The sequence below is a fragment of the Trichomycterus rosablanca genome, chromosome 11 (assembly GCF_030014385.1).
Source record: "Trichomycterus rosablanca isolate fTriRos1 chromosome 11, fTriRos1.hap1, whole genome shotgun sequence".
Lineage (NCBI taxonomy): Eukaryota > Metazoa > Chordata > Actinopteri > Siluriformes > Trichomycteridae > Trichomycterus > Trichomycterus rosablanca.
The window spans coordinates 285282-305587 of record NC_085998.1 but is presented as its reverse complement, the minus strand read 5'-3'; the positions used below and the strand labels follow the sequence as shown (position 1 = coordinate 305587).

At 40.2% G+C, this 20306-nt stretch overlaps 1 protein-coding gene across 3 annotated transcripts in view; it reads right to left on the bottom strand.

Moving 5' to 3' along the window:
• trpm7 (transient receptor potential cation channel, subfamily M, member 7) overlaps positions 1-20306 on the bottom strand; it is a 103365-nt gene that overhangs the window by 52950 nt on the left and 30109 nt on the right. For 2 of the 3 annotated variants that reach the window (XM_063004643.1, XM_063004642.1), the window contains exons 8-14: positions 19802-19976; positions 10669-10792; positions 10380-10452; positions 9082-9182; positions 8106-8240; positions 7617-7670; positions 7401-7541 (exon numbers count right to left, since the gene is read on the bottom strand). In XM_063004643.1, coding sequence (XP_062860713.1) covers positions 7401-7541; positions 7617-7670; positions 8106-8240; positions 9082-9182; positions 10380-10452; positions 10669-10792; positions 19802-19976 — 803 coding nt within the window. Of the gene's footprint in view, positions 1-7400; positions 7542-7616; positions 7671-8105; positions 8266-9081; positions 9183-10379; positions 10453-10668; positions 10793-19801; positions 19977-20306 lie in introns of those variants that run through there. The other variant, XM_063004644.1, reaches the window with a different exon arrangement.

Genomic DNA, 20306 nt, shown 5'->3' with positions numbered 1-20306 from the left:
TGGGACGTGGAGAGCCCGCTGGTGCCTTTACTCGTAACGCGCCACAACGTAGTAAGTAGCAGTAGCAGTAAGTAGTACTCAGTAGTAGCAGTAAGTAGTACTCAGTAGTAGCAGTAAGTAGTACTCAGTAGTAGCAGTAAGTAATACTCAGTAGTAGTACTCAGTAGTAGCAGTAAGTAGAAGTAGTAGTAGCAGTAAGTAGTACTCAGTAGTAGTACTCAGTAGTAGCAGTAAGTAGTACTCAGTAGTAGCAGTAAGTAGTACTCAGTAGTAGCAGTAAGTACTGTAGTACTCAGTAGTAGCAGTAAGTAGTAGTAGTAGTAGTAAGTAGTAGTAGTAGTAAGTAGTAGTAGCAGTAAGTAGTACTCAGTAGTAGCAGTAAGTAGTAGTAGCAGAAAGTAGTAGTAGTAGTAAGTAGTACTCAGTAGTAGCAGTAAGTAGTAGTAGTAATAGTAAGTAGTAGTAGTAGTAAGTAGTACTCAGTAGTAGCAGTAAGTAGTAGTAGTAGTAAGTAGTAGTAGTAGTAGTAGTAAGTAGTACTCAGTAGTAGCAGTAAGTAGTAGTAGTAGTAGTAAGTAGTACTCAGTAGTAGTAGTAAGTAGTACTCAGTAGTAGCAGTAAGTAGTACTCAGTAGTAGCAGTAAGTAGTACTCAGTAGTAGCAGTAAGTAGTACTCAGTAGTAGTAGTAAGTAGTACTCAGTAGTAGCAGTAGCAGTAAGTAGTACTCAGTAGTAGTAGTAAGTAGTACTCAGTAGTAGCAGTAAGTAGCAGTAGTAGTAGAAAGTAGTAGTAGTAGTAAGTAGTACTCAGTAGTAGTAGTAAGTAGTACTCAGTAGTAGCAGTAAGTAGTAGTAGTAGTAGAAAGTAGTAGTAGTAGTAAGTAGTACTCAGTAGTAGCAGTAAGTAGTACTCAGTAGTAGTACTCAGTAGTAGCAGTAAGTAGTACTCAGTAGTAGCAGTAAGTAGTACTCAGTAGTAGCAGTAAGTAGTACTCAGTAGTAGCAGTAAGTAGTAGTAGTAGTAGTACTCAGTAGTAGCAGTAAGTAGTACTCAGTAGTAGTACTCAGTAGTAGCAGTAAGTAGTAGTAGTAGTAGTACTCAGTAGTAGCAGTAAGTAGTAGTAGTAGTAGTACTCAGTAGTAGCAGTAAGTAGTACTCAGTAGTAGCAGTAAGTAGTAGTAGTAGTAGTACTCAGTAGTAGCAGTAAGTAGTACTCAGTAGTAGTACTCAGTAGTAGCAGTAAGTAGTACTCAGTAGTAGCAGTAAGTAATACTCAGTAGTAGTACTCAGTAGTAGCAGTAAGTAGTAGTAGTAGTAGCAGTAAGTAGTACTCAGTAGTAGTACTCAGTAGTAGCAGTAAGTAGTACTCAGTAGTAGCAGTAAGTAGTACTCAGTAGTAGCAGTAAGTAGTACTCAGTAGTAGCAGTAAGTAGTACTCAGTAGTAGCAGTAAGTAGTACTCAGTAGTAGCAGTAAGTACTGTAGTACTCAGTAGTAGCAGTAAGTAGTAGTAGTAGTAGTAAGTAGTAGTAGTAGTAAGTAGTAGTAGCAGTAAGTAGTACTCAGTAGTAGCAGTAAGTAGTAGTAGCAGAAAGTAGTAGTAGTAGTAAGTAGTACTCAGTAGTAGCAGTAAGTAGTAGTAGTAATAGTAAGTAGTAGTAGTAGTAAGTAGTACTCAGTAGTAGCAGTAAGTAGTAGTAGTAGTAGTAAGTAGTAGTAGTAGTAAGTAGTACTCAGTAGTAGCAGTAAGTAGTAGTAGTAGTAAGTAGTACTCAGTAGTAGTAGTAAGTAGTACTCAGTAGTAGCAGTAAGTAGTACTCAGTAGTAGCAGTAAGTAGTACTCAGTAGTAGCAGTAAGTAGTACTCAGTAGTAGTAGTAAGTAGTACTCAGTAGTAGCAGTAGCAGTAAGTAGTACTCAGTAGTAGTAGTAAGTAGTACTCAGTAGTAGCAGTAAGTAGTAGTAGTAGTAGAAAGTAGTAGTAGTAGTAAGTAGTACTCAGTAGTAGCAGAAAGTAGTAGTAAGTAGTAGCAGTAAGTAGTAGTAGTAGTAGAAAGTAGTAGTAGTAGTAAGTAGTACTCAGTAGTAGCAGTAAGTAGTACTCAGTAGTAGCAGTAAGTAGTAGTAGTAGTAGAAAGTAGTAGTAGTAGTAAGTAGTACTCAGTAGTAGCAGAAAGTAGTAGTAAGTAGTAAGTAGTACTCAGTAGTAGCAGTAAGTAGTACTCAGTAGTAGCAGTAAGTAGTACTCAGTAGTAGCAGTAAGTAGTAGTAGTAGTAGAAAGTAGTAGTAGTAGTAAGTAGTACTCAGTAGTAGCAGAAAGTAGTAGTAAGTAGTAGTAGTAGTAGAAAGTAGTAGTAGTAGTAAGTAGTACTCAGTAGTAGCAGTAAGTAGTACTCAGTAGTAGCAGTAAGTAGTAGTAGTAGTAGAAAGTAGTAGTAGTAGTAAGTAGTACTCAGTAGTAGCAGAAAGTAGTAGTAAGTAGTAAGTAGTACTCAGTAGTAGCAGTAAGTAGTACTCAGTAGTAGCAGTAAGTAGTACTCAGTAGTAGCAGTAAGTAGTAGTAGTAGTAGTACTCAGTAGTAGAAGTAAGTAGTAGTAGTACTCAGTAGTAGCAGTAAGTAGTAGTAGTAGTACTCAGTAGTAGCAGTAAGTAGTAGTAGTACTCAGTAGTAGCAGTAAGTAGTAGTAGTAGTAGTAGTACTCAGTAGTAGCAGTAAGTAGTAGTAGTAGTAGTACTCAGTAGTAGCAGTAAGTAGTAGTAGTACTCAATAGTAGTAGTAAGTAGTACTCAGTAGTAGTACTCAGTAGTAGTAGTAAGTAGTACTCAGTAGTAGCAGTAAGTAGTACTCAGTAGTAGCAGTAAGTAGTAGTAGTAGTAGAAAGTAGTAGTAGTAGTAAGTAGTACTCAGTAGTAGCAGTAAGTAGTACTCAGTAGTAGTAGTAAGTAGTACTCAGTAGTAGCAGTAGCAGTAAGTAGTACTCAGTAATAGCAGTAAGTAGTACTCAGTAGTAGCAGTAAGTAGTAGTAGTAGTAGAAAGTAGTAGTAGTAGTAAGTAGTACTCAGTAGTAGCAGTAAGTAGTACTCAGTAGTAGCAGTAAGTTGTACTCAGTAGTAGCAGTAAGTAGTAGTAGTAGTAGAAAGTAGTAGTAAGTAGTAAGTAGTACTCAGTAGTAGCAGTAAGTAGTACTCAGTAGTAGCAGTAAGTAGTACTCAGTAGTAGCAGTAAGTAATAGTAGTAGTAGTACTCAGTAGTAGCAGTAAGTAGTAGTAGTACTCAGTAGTAGCAGTAAGTAGTAGTAGTACTCAGCAGTAGCAGTAAGTAGTAGCAGTAAGTAGTAGTAGTAAGTAGTACTCAGTAGTAGCAGAAAGTAGTAGTAAGTAGTACTCAGTAGTACTCAGTAGTAGCAGTAAGTAGTACTCAGTAGTAGCAGTAAGTAGTAGTAGTAGTAGTACTCAGTAGTAGAAGTAAGTAGTAGTAGTACTCAGTGGTAGCAGTAAGTAGTAGTAGTAGTAGTACTAAGTAGTAGCAGTAAGTAGTAGTAGTACTCAGTAGTAGCAGTAAGTAGTAGTAGTAGTAGTACTCAGTAGTAGCAGTAAGTAGTAGTAGTAGTAGTACTCAGTAGTAGCAGTAAGTAGTAGTAGTAGTACTCAGTAGTAGCAGTAAGTAGTAGTAGTAGTAGTACTCAGTAGTAGCAGTAAGTAGTAGTAGTAGTAGTAGTAGTAGTACTCAGTAGTAGCAGTAAGTAGTAGTAGTAGTAGTACTCAGTAGTAGCAGTAAGTAGTAGTAGTAGTAGTAGTAGTACTCAGTAGTAGCAGTAAGTAGTAGTAGTAGTAGTACTCAGTAGTAGCAGTAAGTAGTAGTAGTAGTACTCAGTAGTAGCAGTAAGTAGTAGTAGTAGTAGTAGTAGTAGTACTCAGTAGTAGCAGTAAGTAGTAGTAGTAGTAGTAGTAGTACTCAGTAGTAGCAGTAAGTAGTAGTAGTAGTAGTAGTAGTACTCAGTAGTAGCAGTAAGTAGTAGTAGTAGTAGTAGTAGTACTCAGTAGTAGCAGTAAGTAGTAGTAGTAGTAGTACTCAGTAGTAGCAGTAAGTAGTAGTAGTAGTAGTAGTACTCAGTAGTAGCAGTAAGTAGTAGTAGTAGTAGTACTCAGTAGTAGCAGTAAGTAGTAGTAGTAGTAGTAGTACTCAGTAGTAGCAGTAAGTAGTAGTAGTAGTAGTAGTAGTACTCAGTAGTAGCAGTAAGTAGTAGTAGTAGTAGTACTCAGTAGTAGCAGTAAGTAGTAGTAGTAGTAGTAGTACTCAGTGGTAGCAGTAAGTAGTAGTAGTAGTAGTACTCAGTAGTAGCAATAAGTAGTAGTAGTACTCAGTAGTAGCAGTAAGTAGTAGTAGTAGTAGTACTCAGTAGTAGCAGTAAGTAGTAGTAGTAGTAGTACTCAGTAGTAGCAGTAAGTAGTAGTAGTAGTAGTAGTACTCAGTAGTAGCAGTAAGTAGTAGTAGTAGTAGTACTCAGTAGTAGAAGTAAGTAGTAGTAGTAGTAGTAGTAGTAGTACTCAGTAGTAGCAGTAAGTAGTAGTAGTAGTAGTACTCAGTAGTAGCAGTAAGTAGTAGTAGTAGTAGTAGTAGTAGTACTCAGTAGTAGCAGTAAGTAGTAGTAGTAGTACTCAGTAGTAGCAGTAAGTAGTAGTAGTAGTAGTAGTACTCAGTAGTAGCAGTAAGTAGTAGTAGTAGTAGTAGTACTCAGTAGTAGCAGTAAGTAGTAGTAGTAGTAGTACTCAGTAGTAGCAGTAAGTAGTAGTAGTAGTAGTAGTAGTAGTAGTAGTACTCAGTAGTAGCAGTAAGTAGTAGTAGTAGTAGTAGCAGTAAGTAGTAGTAGTAGTAGTACTCAGTAGTAGCAGTAAGTAGTAGTAGTAGTAGTAGTAGTAGTAGTAGTACTCAGTAGTAGCAGTAAGTAGTAGTAGTAGTAGTAGTAGTAGTACTCAGTAGTAGTAGTAAGTAGTAGTAGTAGTAGTAGCAGTAAGTAGTAGTAGTAGTAGTACTCAGTAGTAGCAGTAAGTAGTAGTAGTAGCAGTAAGTAGTAGTAGTAGTAGTACTCAGTAGTAGCAGTAAGTAGTAGTAGTAGTAGTAGTAGTAGTAGTAGTAGTAGTACTCAGTAGTAGTAGTAGTAGTAGTACTCAGTAGTAGTAGTAAGTAGTAGTAGTAGCAGTAAGTAGTAGTAGTAGTAGTACTCAGTAGTAGCAGTAAGTAGTAGTAGTAGTAGTAGCAGTAAGTAGTAGTAGTAGTAGTACTCAGTAGTAGCAGTAAGTAGTAGTAGTAGTAGTAGTAGTAGTAGTAGTAGTAGTAGTACTCAGTAGTAGTAGTAGTAGTAGTAGTAGTAGTAGTACTCAGTAGTAGCAGTAAGTAGTAGTAGTAGTAGTAGTACTCAGTAGTAGTAGTAGTAGTAGTACTCAGTAGTAGTAGTAGTAGTAGTACTCAGTAGTAGCAGTAAGTAGTAGTAGTAGTAGTACTCAGTAGTAGTAGTACTCAGTAGTAGTAGTAGTAGTAGTACTCAGTAGTAGCAGTAAGTAGTAGTAGTAGTAGTAGTAGTACTCAGTAGTAGTAGTAGTAGTAGTACTCAGTAGTAGCAGTAAGTAGTAGTAGTAGTAGTAGTAGTACTCAGTAGTAGTAGTACTCAGTAGTAGCAGTAAGTAGTAGTAGTAGTAGTAGTACTCAGTAGTAGTAGTAGTAGTACTCAGTAGTAGTAGTAGTAGTAGTACTCAGTAGTAGCAGTAAGTAGTAGTACTCAGTAGTAGTAGTACTCAGTAGTAGTAGTAGTAGTAAGCCCTGACTGTGTGATGGATGTATTTGGCCCCCCTGATCTAGACTCTGTCAGAATCATTAACTGGGATTAATTTACTGGGAGTGATTAACTAGGAATAATATACTGGAGTAACTGGGAGTGATTAAGATTCATTTACTGGGAGCAATATACTGGAGTAACTGGGAGTGATGAACTGGAATAATGAACTGGACTAATTTACTGGGAGTGATGAACTGGAGTAATAAACTGGGAGTGATGAACTGGGAGTGATGAACTGGAATAATGAACTGGGAGTGATGAACTGGAGTAATAAACTGGGAGTGATGAACTGGAATAATGAACTGGGAGTGATAAACTGGAGTAATAAACTGGGAGTGATTTACTGGGAGTGATTAAGATCCATTTACTGGGAGCGATATACTGGAGTAACTGGTAGTGATGAACTGGACTAATTTACTGGGAGTGATAAACTGGAGTAATAAACTGGGAGTGATGAACTGGAATAATGAACTGGACTCATTTACTGGGAGTGATGAACTGGAATAATGAACTGGGAGTGATGAACTGGAATAATGAACTGGACTCATTTAATGGGAGTGATGAACTGGAATAATGAACTGGGAGTGATGAACTGGAATAATGAACTGGACTCATTTACTGGGAGTGATGAACTGGAATAATGAACTGGGAGTGATGAACTGGAATAATGAACTGGGAGTGATGAACTGGAATAATGAACTGGACTCATTTACTGGGAGTGATAAACTGGAATCATGACCTGGGAGTGATGAACTGGAGTAATAAACTGGGAGTGATGAACTGGAATAATAAACTGGGAGTGATGAACTGGAATAATAAACTGGGAGTGATGAACTGGAATAATGAACTGGGAGTGATGAACTGGAATAATAAACTGGGAGTGATGAACTGGAATAATAAACTGGGAGTGATGAACTGGAATAATGAACTGGGAGTGATGAACTGGAATAATGAACTGGACTCATTTACTGGGAGTGATAAACTGGAATAATGAACTGGAATAATAAACTGGGAGTGATGAACTGGAATAATGAACTGGGAGTGATGAACTGGAATAATGAACTGGGAGTGATGAACTGGAATAATAAACTGGGAGTGATGAACTGGAGTAATAAACTGGGAGTGATGAACTGGAATAATGAACTGGGAGTGATGAACTGGAATAATAAACTGGGAGTGATGAACTGGAATAATAAACTGGGAGTGATGAACTGGAATAATAAACTGGGAGTGATGAACTGGAATAATAAACTGGGAGTGATGAACTGGAATAACGAACTGGGAGTGATGAACTGGAATAATGAACTGGGAGTGATGAACTGGAATAATGAACTGGGAGTGATATCCCCATGAATAATGGAGGCTGTTATAACTGCGAGTCCAACACACTCATGCTCAGGTGTCCACATAAACTGTAAAGTGAGTCTGACCACGCCCCTGACCTCAGAGAGAGATGCTGTGTGGTACTGAGGTTCCTGTAAGGACGTGTGCAGTGGAGGTGCATCCATTACTGACAGAGATGTGGTCTGTGTGTGTGTGTTTGCGTGTGTGTGTGTGGTGGTACCCGGGTGTTGCCGTGCAGGTTGTTGTAGATGATCCTGAAGCGTTTGCGTGTGTAGTTACAGCGGTACGTCCCGCCCATCAGATGCTCGATCACCAAGCCGACGTCAATCAGCGTGATCTTATAGTTGGGAGGAAGATTGCCCTGTAAAATATTCACGACCGTATTAATAACGCTCACTCTGTGTGTGTGTGTGTGAGGGTGTGTGTGTGTGCGCACCTGTTTGACGTCTCGTACCAGCTGGAGCAGGGTGGGGTTCGCTGGTACCTGTTTCTGTAGGAGAAGATGGAACACAGTGAGGAGCAGATTAAAGCTGCAGTGTGTAAGATTTGGGGAGCCTGGTATTTGGCGGCCTCTCTGGTGGAAATGTGGTATTACAGGTGACTTGTTTATTTATAACTGAGGAATTTAAGCCACACATTTTTTATCATCAGACATGAAGAGCACCTTCACGTCATCAAACTACCTCCAGGACGTTTCACTGTTGCTATATTGGGTCTGTTTGGGGGTGATTGGGGTGATTTGGGTGGCCGCTCTTGGTTGCTACAGCCAATCAGGGAGCCAGAACACTCAGGAATTATCTGCTGTGAGTGATGAACCTCTACACTGGTTACTGATGGTGGGACTTGTCTCTGCACTAGGCTTTAGAGTCTGTGTGTGTGTGTGTGTGTGTGTGTGTGTGTGTGTGTGATGAGGAGCAGTGTGTACCGTGTTGTACAGTTCCTCCAGGCGTGAGATGGTGAGGAACCTGTGCATGCTCACTCCATTCTCTATCAGCAGCTTCACGAAATCCACTCGGTCCATCACCAGAGCGTCCAGCATGGCCTGCTCCAGAGAGTCCACCTACACACACACACACACACACACACTATATATATATATACACTGATCATTCATAACATTATAACCACCTCCTTGTTTCTACACTCACTGTCCATTTTATCAGCTCCACTTACCATATAGAAGCACTTTGTAGTTCTACAATTACTGACTGTAGTCCATCTGTTTCACCCTGTTCTTCAATGGTCAGGACCCCCACAGGACCCCCACAGAGCAGGTATTATTTAGGTGGTGGATGATTCTCAGCACTGCAGTGACACTGACATGGTGGTGGTGTGTTAGTGTGTGTTGTGCTGGTATGAGTGGATCACACACAGCAGCGCTGCTGGAGTTTTTAAACACCTCACTGTCACTGCTGGACTGAGAATCGTCCACCGACCAAAAACACCCAGCCAACAGCGCCCCGTGGGCAGCGTCCTGTGACCACTGATGAAGGTCTAGAAGATGAGCGACTCAAACAGCAGCAATAGATGAGCGATCGTCTCTGACTTTACATCTACAAGGTGGAGCAACTAGGTAGGAGTGTCTAATAGAGTGGACGGTGAGTGGACACGGTGTTTAAAAACTCCAGCACAACACACACTAACACACCACCACCATGTCAGTGTCACTGCAGTGCTGAGAATCATCCACCACCTAAATAATACCTGCTCTGTGGGGGTCCTGTGGGGGTCCTGACCATTGACGAGCAGGGAGAAACAGATGGACTACAGTCAGTAATTGTAGAACTACAAAGTGCTTCTATATGGTAAGTGGAGCTGATAACATGGACAGTGAGTGTAGAAACAAGGAGGTGGTTTTAATGTTATGGCTGATCGGTGTATATACACACACACACACTCACCAGTAACTTTTGTCCATAAACAAACACGTGATCCTTTGCGATGTCCACTCTGTTCCAGGCCAGCGTCAGCACAAGCTGGTCAAACGCTGATGCGTCAGTGCCTGCATACACACACACACACACACACACACACACACACACACACACACACACACACACACACTCACACAGGTAAGTTGTTAGTTGTGTTGTTAGTGTAAACAGCAGTTATTTATCTGTAATGATCTCATCTCTGTAACCTTCTCAGGTTTACTCAACCTAGAAACATCATCCCTGCTTCAGCTCCAACCCCGTTATTACCACCAATCAGATCATCAGAACAACGACCAGGACAAATATTCCATTATTAGTCGTTATTATTATAAGTTGTAGTACTGTAGTATTAATATTAATATTATTGTTATTATTTCACTGCAATACACAACTGACTCAAGCAAAGAGCAACAACTCCAACAATCAACCAATAATCCAATAATCAATAATCCATCATTTTTTAAATGCATTTTCTCCCCGTTTTTAGCGTGTCCAATTTTTACCCAATTGCATTACGCTTCCTCTCTACTGGTGCTGACCCCCGCCCTGACTGAGGAGAGCGAGACCGTCATACGCCCCCTCCGACACGTGAACCCGACTGCCTCTTTTCACCTGCACGAGGCAAGCTCATATGAGGATCAGCTTTGTGTACGGAGAGCCACACCCTGATCAGCTCATTATTTCTCTACTCTGTGCAGCACCATTAATCAGCCAGCAGAGGGCGTAATTCGCTCAGTTATGAGCTCCCTATCCGGCTCCCTCCCTGTATGAACAACAAGCCAATCGTTGTTCATATAGCCGCCCAGTCCAGCCGGATGGCAGAGCTGAGATTCGATACGATGTACTGAGCTCTGGTGTGCTAGTGTGTTTTACTGCTGCGCCACCCTGAGCGGCCAGTAAACCATAATTTATAATCAATAACAAACAATCCAGTAATCAATCATTTCAACATAATCAATAGTAAGCTAAAACACTGTAGTAACTGTTAGACTGATCATTTCTTTATAAACAAAAGAGCTGCTCTATTCTAATTCTACATGATCCTCATGATGAACTGTAGCTTCCTGCACTGTAATCACATGGAAACACCCCCCCCCCCCCCCCCCCCCCCCACACTCACGGGGAAAGAACCAGTAAGACACAGCGCTATGCTAATGGCTAGATGGTGTGATAATGTGGAACTATGAAAATGAGTCAGGAGGGGCTGGGGCAGGGTGCACTGTGACCTTGACTCTGCATGCTGGATGTATTTCCTATACACACACCTTTCAGCAGAGCTTTCAGGATGGCCACGTCGATGTCCTGATGATCGTCTGAGCCCACGTGAAACACTGTTATCTTCCATCAGAGAGCACACACACACACACACACACACACACACACACACACACACACACACACACACACAGAGAGTATTAAGGGAGGCTATGATTAGGTGTATAAGTGTGAGTATTAGTGTGTGTATAGATGTGTATGTGTACAGGGATGTGTGTGTGTGTGTGTGTGTGTGTGTGTGTGTGTGTGTGTGTGTGTGTGTGTGTGTGTGTGTGTTACCAGCTCTTTGCTCTTCATACACTCCATGAGCGTTTGGAAGAGGTGCACAGCATCATTCTGACTGAAGTTAAAGGTTTTTTTGATTGTCGCTATGATGTCGATCTCAACACCGTCTGGAAGAGTACTGTAATATCACACACACACACACACACACACACACACATGCGCACACACACACACAGAGATACACACACACATACGTTTCTGTCATCAAGACTTACTATGTAGCGGTTTATGTATATATATATATATATATATATATATACACAGTAGACTCTTGACTTACAAATGTAATTGGTTCTTAAGTCAAAATGTTCGTTATTTAAACCTAATTTTCCCATAAGAAATCATGTAAATAGAATGAATCTGTGCCAGACCTCCCTAACCCCCGCTTACCCCAAACCTCCCCTTACCCCTAACCTCTCTAATGTCTTAAATCTCTTTTATGTTATAAATACAAGTTTATTTTCCCTTAAATCTTAAATTATAGAATATATATTACTGTAATAAACAATAATACACCATACACCATAATACATTTCCTTCTTTATTATATAAACTGTATCTACCAGAAACAACAATAATTCTCATATTTCTCTATTATTTTCTTCTTTATTTCAGTAGTGTTGTATTTTGTGTAACTGCACAAAAGAAAGAATACTTTACTGAGCCGAGTTCCTTCTTCTCTCTCACTCACTGTCCCCGCTGTCTGATACACAGTGACACCTACTGGCAGGAGTAATTATACAACAACAAATAGTAATAGATTTCTTCATTTTCTAATCACTGCGCTTCCTCTGCACCTTATTTGGGGCCATTTTATTATTGAATTTTACAAAATATAAAGAAATCACCAGAAAAACACCGTCCGCTGTCCGAATGTTCGCTCACTGTGCATATACAGAGAGAGAGAGAGACACTCGGAGTTTGTGATGTCACGTGTTTCGCAAATTTCAGTTTGTAATCCGAAATTTGTTCGTACGTTAAGTTGAAAAAGATCGTTCGTAACCCGAAATATTTGTATGGTAAACCGTTCATAACTCAAGGGTCTACTGTATACATATATATGTATGTGTGTGTGTGTATGTGTATGTGTATAAGTGAGTGTGTGTATATGTATGTATATATATATATATATGTGTGTGTGTATAAGTGTGTGTGTGTGTGTATATACACAGTGTATCACATAAGTGAGTACACCCCTCACATTTCTGCAGATATTTAAGTATATCTTTTCATGGGACAACACTGACAAAATGACACTTTGACACAATGAAAAGTAGTTTGTGTGCAGCTTATATAACAGTGTAAATTTATTCTTCCCTCAAAATAACTCAATATACAGCCATTAATGTCTAAACCACCGGCAACAAAAGTGAGTACACCCCTTAGTGAAAGTTCCTGAAGTGTCAATATTTTGTGTGGCCACCATTATTTCCCAGAACTGCCTTAACTCTCCTGGGCATGGAGTTTACCAGAGCTTCACAGGTTGCCACTGGAATGCTTTTCCATTCCTCCATGACGACATCACGGAGCTGGCGGATATTCGAGACTTTGCGCTCCTCCACCTTCCGCTTGAGGATGCCCCAAAGATGTTCTATTGGGTTTAGGTCTGGAGACATGCTTGGCCAGTCCATCACCTTTACCCTCAGCCTCTTCAATAAAGCAGTGGTCGTCTTAGAGGTGTGTTTGGGGTCATTATCATGCTGGAACACTGCCCTGCGACCCAGTTTCCGGAGGGAGGGGATCATGCTCTGCTTCAGTATTTCACAGTACATATTGGAGTTCATGTGTCCCTCAATGAAATGTAACTCCCCAACACCTGCTGCACTCATGCAGCCCCAGACCATGGCATTCCCACCACCATGCTTGACTGTAGGCATGACACACTTATCTTTGTACTCCTCACCTGATTGCCGCCACACATGCTTGAGACCATCTGAACCAAACAAATTAATCTTGGTCTCATCAGACCATAGGACATGGTTCCAGTAATCCACTTTGTTGACATGTCTTCAGCAAACTGTTTGTGGGCTTTCTTGTGTAGAGACTTCAGAAGAGGCTTCCTTCTGGGGTGACAGCCATGCAGACCAATTTGATGTAGTGTGCGGCGTATGGTCTGAGCACTGACAGGCTGACCCCCCACCTTTTCAATCTCTGCAGCAATGCTGACAGCACTCCTGCGCCTATCTTTCAAAGACAGCAGTTGGATGTGACGCTGAGCACGTGCACTCAGCTTCTTTGGACGACCAACGCGAGGTCTGTTCTGAGTGGACCCTGCTCTTTTAAAACGCTGGATGATCTTGGCCACTGTGCTGCAGCTCAGTTTCAGGGTGTTGGCAATCTTCTTGTAGCCTTGGCCATCTTCATGTAGCGCAACAATTCGTCTTTTAAGATCCTCAGAGAGTTCTTTGCCATGAGGTGCCATGTTGGAACTTTCAGTGACCAGTATGAGAGAGTGTGAGAGCTGTACTACTAAATTGAACACACCTGCTCCCTATGCACACCTGAGACCTAGTAACACTAACAAATCACATGACATTTTGGAGGGACAATGACAAGCAGTGCTCAATTTGGACATTTAGGGGTGTAGTCTCTTAGGGGTGTACTCACTTTTGTTGCCGGTGGTTTAGACATTAATGGCTGTATATTGAGTTATTTTGAGGGAAGAATAAATTTACACTGTTATATAAGCTGCACACAAACTACTTTTCATTGTGTCAAAGTGTCATTTTGTCAGTGTTGTCCCATGAAAAGATATACTTAAATATCTGCAGAAATGTGAGGGGTGTACTCACTTTTGTGATACACTGTATATATATATACAGTGGTGCTTGAAAGTTTGTGAACCCTTTAAAATTTTCTATATTTCTGCATAAATGTGACCTAAAACATCATCAGATTTTCACACAAGTGCTAAAAGTAGATAAAGAGAACCCAGTTAAACAAATGAGACAAAAATATTATTCTTGGTCATTTATTTATTGAGGAAAATGATCCAATATTACATATTTGTGAGTGGCAAAAGTATGTGAACCTTTGCTTTCAGTATCTGGTGTGACCCCACCTGCAGCAATAACAGCAGCTAAACGTTTCCGGTAACTGTTGATCAGTCCTGCACACCGGCTTGGAGGAATTTAAGCCCATTCCTCCGTACAGAACAGCTTCAACTCTGGGATGTTGGTGGGTTTCCTCACATTAACTGCTCGCTTCAGGTCCTTATACAACATTTCGATTAGATTAAAGTCAGGACTTTGACTTGGCCATTCCAAAACATGAACTTTATTCTTCTTTAACCATTCTTTGTAGAACGACTTGTGTGTTTAGGGTCGTTGTCTTGCTGCATGACCCACCTTCTCTTCAGATTCAGTTCATGGACAGATGTCCTGACATTTTCCTTAAGAATTCTCTGATATAATTCAGAATTCATTGTTCCATCAATGATGGCAAGCCGTCCTGGCCCAGATGAAGCAAAACAGGCCCAAACCATGATACTACCACCACCATGTTTCACAGATGGGATAAGGTTCTTATGCTGGAATGCAGTGTTTTCCTTTCTCCAAACATAACGCTTTTCATTTAAACCAAAAAGTTCTATTTTGGTCTCATCCGTCCACAAAACATTCTTCCAGTAGCCTTCTGGCTCGTCCACGTGATCTGTAGCAAACTGCAGACGAGCAGCAATGTTCTTTTTGGAGAGCAGTGGCTTTCTCCTTGCAACCCTGCCATGCACACCATTGTTGTTCAGTGTTCTCCTGATGGTGGACTCATGAACATTAACATTAGCCAATGTGAGAGAGGCCTTCAGTTGCTTAGAAGTTACCCTGGGGTCCTTTGTGACCTATTACACGCCTTGCTCTTGGAGTGATCTTTGTTGGTCGACCACTCCTGGGGAGGGTAACAATGGTCTTGAATTTCCTCCATTTGTACACAATCTGTCTGACTGTGGATTGGTGGAGTCCAAACTCTTTAGAGATGGTTTTGTAACCTTTTCCAGCCTGATGAGCATCAACAACTCTTTTTCTGAGGTCCTCAGAAATCTCCTTTGTTCGTGCCATGATACACTACCACACACATGTGTTGTGAAGAGCAGACTTTGATAGATCCCTGTTCTTTAAATAAAACAGGGTGCCACTCACACCTGATTGTCGTCCCATTGATCGAAAACACCTGCCTCTAATTTCACCTTCAAATTAACTGCGAATCCTAGAGGTTCACATACTTTTGCCACTCACAAATATGTAATATTGGATCATTTTCCTCAATAAATAAATGACCAAGAATAATATTTTTGTCTCATTTGTTTAACTGGGTTCTCTTTATCTACTTTTAGGACTTGTGTGAAAATCTGATTATGTTTTAGGTCAAATTTATGCAGAAATATAGAAAATTCTAAAGGGTTCACAAACTTTCAAGCACCACTGTATAAATGTGTGTGTGTCTGACCCATCGTCCTCAGTCTGTGTGTGTGTGTGTGTAAGTGCGTGTATATGTGTATATGAGTGTGTGTGTGTGTGTATATACTGTATGTGTGTGTATAAGTGTATGTGTGTGTGTGTAAGTGCGTGTATATGAGTGTGTGTGTGTGTATATACTGTATGTGTGTGTATAAGTGTGTGTGTGTGTGTGTGTGTAAGTGCGTGTATGTGTATATGAGTGTGTGTGTGTGTATATACTGTATGTGTGTGTATAAGTGTGTGTGTGTGTGTAAGTGCGTGTATATGTGTATATGAGTGTGTGTGTGTATATACTGTATGTGTGTGTATAAGTGTGTGTGTGTGTGTGTGTGTAAGTGCGTGTATGTGTATATGAGTGTGTGTGTGTGTATATACTGTATGTGTGTGTATAAGTGTGTGTGTGTGTGTGTGTGTGTAAGTGCGTGTATATGTGTATATGAGTGTGTGTGTGTATATACTGTATGTGTGTGTATAAGTGTGTGTGTGTGTGTGTGTGTGTGTGTGTGTGTGTAAGTGCGTGTATGTGTATATGAGTGTGTGTGTGTATATACTGTATGTGTGTGTATAAGTGTGTGTGTGTGTGTGTGTGTGTAAGTGCGTGTATGTGTATATGAGTGTGTGTGTGTATATACTGTATGTGTGTGTATAAGTGTGTGTGTGTATATACTGTATGTGTGTATATGAGTGTGTGTGTGTATATACTGTATGTGTGTGTGTATAAGTGTGTGTGTGTATATACTGTATGTGTGTGTATGCGTGTGTGTATACTGTATGTGTGTGTATAAGTGTGTGTGTGTGTGTGTGTGTGTGTGTGTGTAAGTGCGTGTATATGTGTATATGAGTGTGTGTGTGTATATACTGTATGTGCGTGTATAAGTGTGTGTGTGTGTGTGTGTGTGTGTGTGTGTAAGTGCGTGTATATGTGTATATGAGTGTGTGTGTGTATATACTGTATGTGTGTGTGTATAAGTGTGTGTGTGTGTGTGTGTAAGTGCGTGTATATGTGTATATGTGTGTGTGTGTGTATATACTGTATGTGTGTATATGAGTGTGTGTGTGTATATACTGTATGTGTGTATATACTGTATGTGTGTGTGTATAAGTGTGTGTGTGTGTGTGTGTGTGTGTGTAAGTGCGTGTATATGTGTATATGAGTGTGTGTGTGTATATACTGTATGTGTGTGTGTATAAGTGTGTGTGTGTGTATATACTGTATGTGTGTGTGTATGCGTGTGTGTGTATAAGTGTGTGTGTATACTGTATGTGTGTGTGTATAAGTGTGTGTGTGTATATACTGTATGTGTGTGTATGCGTGTGTGTGTATACTGTATGTGTGTGTATGCGTGTGTGTGTGTATATACTGTATATGTGTGTATGCGTGTGTGTATACTGTATGTGTGTGTATGCGTGTGTGTGTGTATATACTGTATATGTGTGTATGCGTGTGTGTATACTGTATGTGTGTGTATGCGTGTGTGTGTGTATATACTGTATATGTGTGTATGCGTGTGTGTATACTGTATGTGTGTATGCGTGTGTGTGTGTATGCGTGTGTGTGTGTATATACTGTATGTGTGTGTATAAGTGTGTGTGTGTATATACTGTATGTGTGTGTATAAGTGTGTGTGTGTGTGTGTGTGTGTGTGTGTAAGTGCGTGTATATGTGTATATGAGTGTGTGTGTGTATATACTGTATGTGTGTGTATAAGTGTGTGTGTGTGTGTGTGTGTGTGTGTGTGTGTGTGTGTGTGTAAGTGCGTGTATATGTGTATATGAGTGTGTGTGTGTATATACTGTATGTGTGTATATGAGTGTGTGTGTGTATATACTGTATGTGTGTGTGTATAAGTGTGTGTGTGTATATACTGTATGTGTGTGTATGCGTGTGTGTGTATATACTGTATGTGTGTGTGTATAAGTGTGTGTGTGTATATACTGTATGTGTGTGTATGCGTGTGTGTGTATACTGTATGTGTGTGTATAAGTGTGTGTGTGTATATACTGTATGTGTGTGTATAAGTGTGTGTGTATACTGTATGTGTGTGTATGCGTGTGTGTGTGTATATACTGTATGTGTGTGTATGCGTGTGTGTGTGTATATACTGTATGTGTGTGTATAAGTGTGTGTGTGTGTGTGTGTGTGTGTAAGTGCGTGTATATGTGTATATGAGTGTGTGTGTGTATATACTGTATGTGTGTGTGTATAAGTGTGTGTGTGTATATACTGTATGTGTGTGTATGCGTGTGTGTGTATACTGTATGTGTGTGTATGCGTGTGTGTGTGTGTATATACTGTATGTGTGTGTGTATAAGTGTGTGTGTGTATATACTGTATGTGTGTGTATGCGTGTGTGTGTATACTGTATGTGTGTGTATGCGTGTGTGTGTGTATATACTGTATGTGTGTGTGTATAAGTGTGTGTGTGTATATACTGTATGTGTGTGTATGCGTGTGTGTGTATACTGTATGTGTGTGTATGCGTGTGTGTGTATATACTGTATGTGTGTGTGTATAAGTGTGTGTGTGTATATACTGTATGTGTGTGTATGCGTGTGTGTGTATACTGTATGTGTGTGTATGCGTGTGTGTGTGTATATACTGTATGTGTGTGTATAAGTGTGTGTGTGTATATACTGTATGTGTGTGTATAAGTGTGTGTGTGTGTGTGTGTGTGTGTGTGTAAGTGCGTGTATATGTGTATATGAGTGTGTGTGTGTATATACTGTATGTGTGTGTATAAGTGTGTGTGTGTATATACTGTATGTGTGTGTGTATAAGCGTGTGTGTGTGTATATACTGTATGTGTGTGTATGCGTGTGTGTATATACTGTATGTGTGTGTGTATAAGTGTGTGTGTGTGTATATACTGTATGTGTGTGTATATGAGTGTGTGTGTGTATATACTGTATGTGTGTGTGTATAAGTGTGTGTGTGTATATACTGTATGTGTGTGTATAAGTGTGTGTGTGTGTGTGTGTGTGTGTATATACTGTATGTGTGTGTATGCGTGTGTGTATATACTGTATGTGTGTGTGTATAAGTGTGTGTGTGTATATACTGTATGTGTGTGTATAAGTGTGTGTGTATACTGTATGTGTGTGTATACTGTATGTGTGTGTATGCGTGTGTGTGTGTATATACTGTATGTGTGTGTATGCGTGTGTGTGTGTATATACTGTATGTGTGTGTATAAGTGTGTGTGTGTGTGTGTGTGTGTGTGTGTGTGTAAGTGCGTGTATATGTGTATATGAGTGTGTGTGTGTATATACTGTATGTGTGTGTATAAGTGTGTGTGTGTGTGTGTGTAAGTGCGTGTATATGTGTATATGTGTGTGTGTGTGTATATACTGTATGTGTGTGTATAAGTGTGTGTGTGTGTATATACTGTATGTGTGTGTATAAGTGTGTGTGTGTGTATATACTGTATGTGTGTATATGAGTGTGTGTGTGTGTATATACTGTATGTGTGTGTATAAGTGTGTGTGTGTGTGTGTGTGTGTAAGTGCGTGTATATGTGTATATGAGTGTGTGTGTGTATATACTGTATGTGTGTGTATAAGTGTGTGTGTGTGTGTGTGTAAGTGCGTGTATATGTGTATATGTGTGTGTGTGTGTATATACTGTATGTGTGTGTATAAGTGTGTGTGTGTGTGTGTGTGTAAGTGCGTGTATATGTGTATATGAGTGTGTGTGTGTATATACTGTATGTGTGTGTGTATAAGTGTGTGTGTGTGTGTATATACTGTATGTGTGTGTATAAGTGTGTGTGTGTGTGTGTGTAAGTGCGTGTATATGTGTATATGAGTGTGTGTGTGTATATACTGTATGTGTGTGTATAAGTGTGTGTGTGTACTGTATGTGTATATGCGTGTGTGTGTGTATATACTGTATGTGTGTGTATAAGTGTGTGTGTGTGTATATACTGTATGTGTGTGTATGCGTGTGTGTGTATATACTGTATGTGTGTGTATAAGTGTGTGTGTGTACTGTATGTGTATATGCGTGTGTGTGTGTATATACTGTATGTGTGTGTATAAGTGTGTGTGTGTATATACTGTATGTGTGTGTGTATAAGTGTGTGTGTGTGTATATACTGTATGTGTGTGTATGCGTGTGTGTGTATATACTGTATGTGTGTGTATAAGTGTGTGTGTGTGTGTGTGTGTGTGTAAGTGCGTGTATATGAGTGTGTGTGTGTATATACTGTATGTGTGTGTATAAGTGTGTGTGTGTACTGTATGTGTATATGCGTGTGTGTGTGTATATACTGTATGTGTGTGTGTATATACTGTATGTGTGTGTATAAGTGTGTGTGTGTATATACTGTATGTGTGTGTGTATAAGTGTGTGTGTGTACTGTATGTGTATATGCGTGTGTGTGTGTATATACTGTATGTGTGTGTATAAGTGTGTGTGTGTATATACTGTATGTGTGTGTGTATAAGTGTGTGTGTGTATATACTGTATGTGTGTGTATGCGTGTGTGTGTATACTGTATGTGTGTGTATAAGTGTGTGTGTGTATATACTATATGTGTGTGTATAAGTGTGTGTGTATACTGTATGTGTGTGTATGCGTGTGTGTGTGTATATACTGTATGTGTGTGTATGCGTGTGTGTGTGTATATACTGTATGTGTGTGTGTGTGTGTGTGTGTGTGTGTGTGTGTCTCTGACCCATCGTCCTCAGTCTGTTTGTGGATGAAAGACAGAATGTCTGCGGCACGTCCGGTTCCCTCACACACCACCACAGGGACGGGGGGGTTTTCCTGCAGGTATTCCAGCACCGTCAGGATCACGTTGGGCCCTCCCTCAAATATTAGCGCTACCACGGGTACACCCTGTCCGATCCCTGCACAGACACACACACACACACAGAGTGTGTATATGAGAGAAACTGTTTATCAGTGTTTATCAGAACATCTGGATCCTTTATTAGCATGAAATCTTACTATAATATTACTGAGTCCTGAACCAGCGGCTCCTCCACACTGTGGCTTCATTACGAGCTTATAGTGATGTCTGGTGGTGGTGTTTGATAGTGGCAGTATTTAGTGATGGTGGTGTTTGATGGCAGCAGTGTTCGGTGGTGACAGTGTTTGGTGACAGCGTTTGGTGACAGCGGTGTTTAATGGCGGTGGTGTTGAGATGTACGTACATGCGTGTATTGGTGTTTGATGGC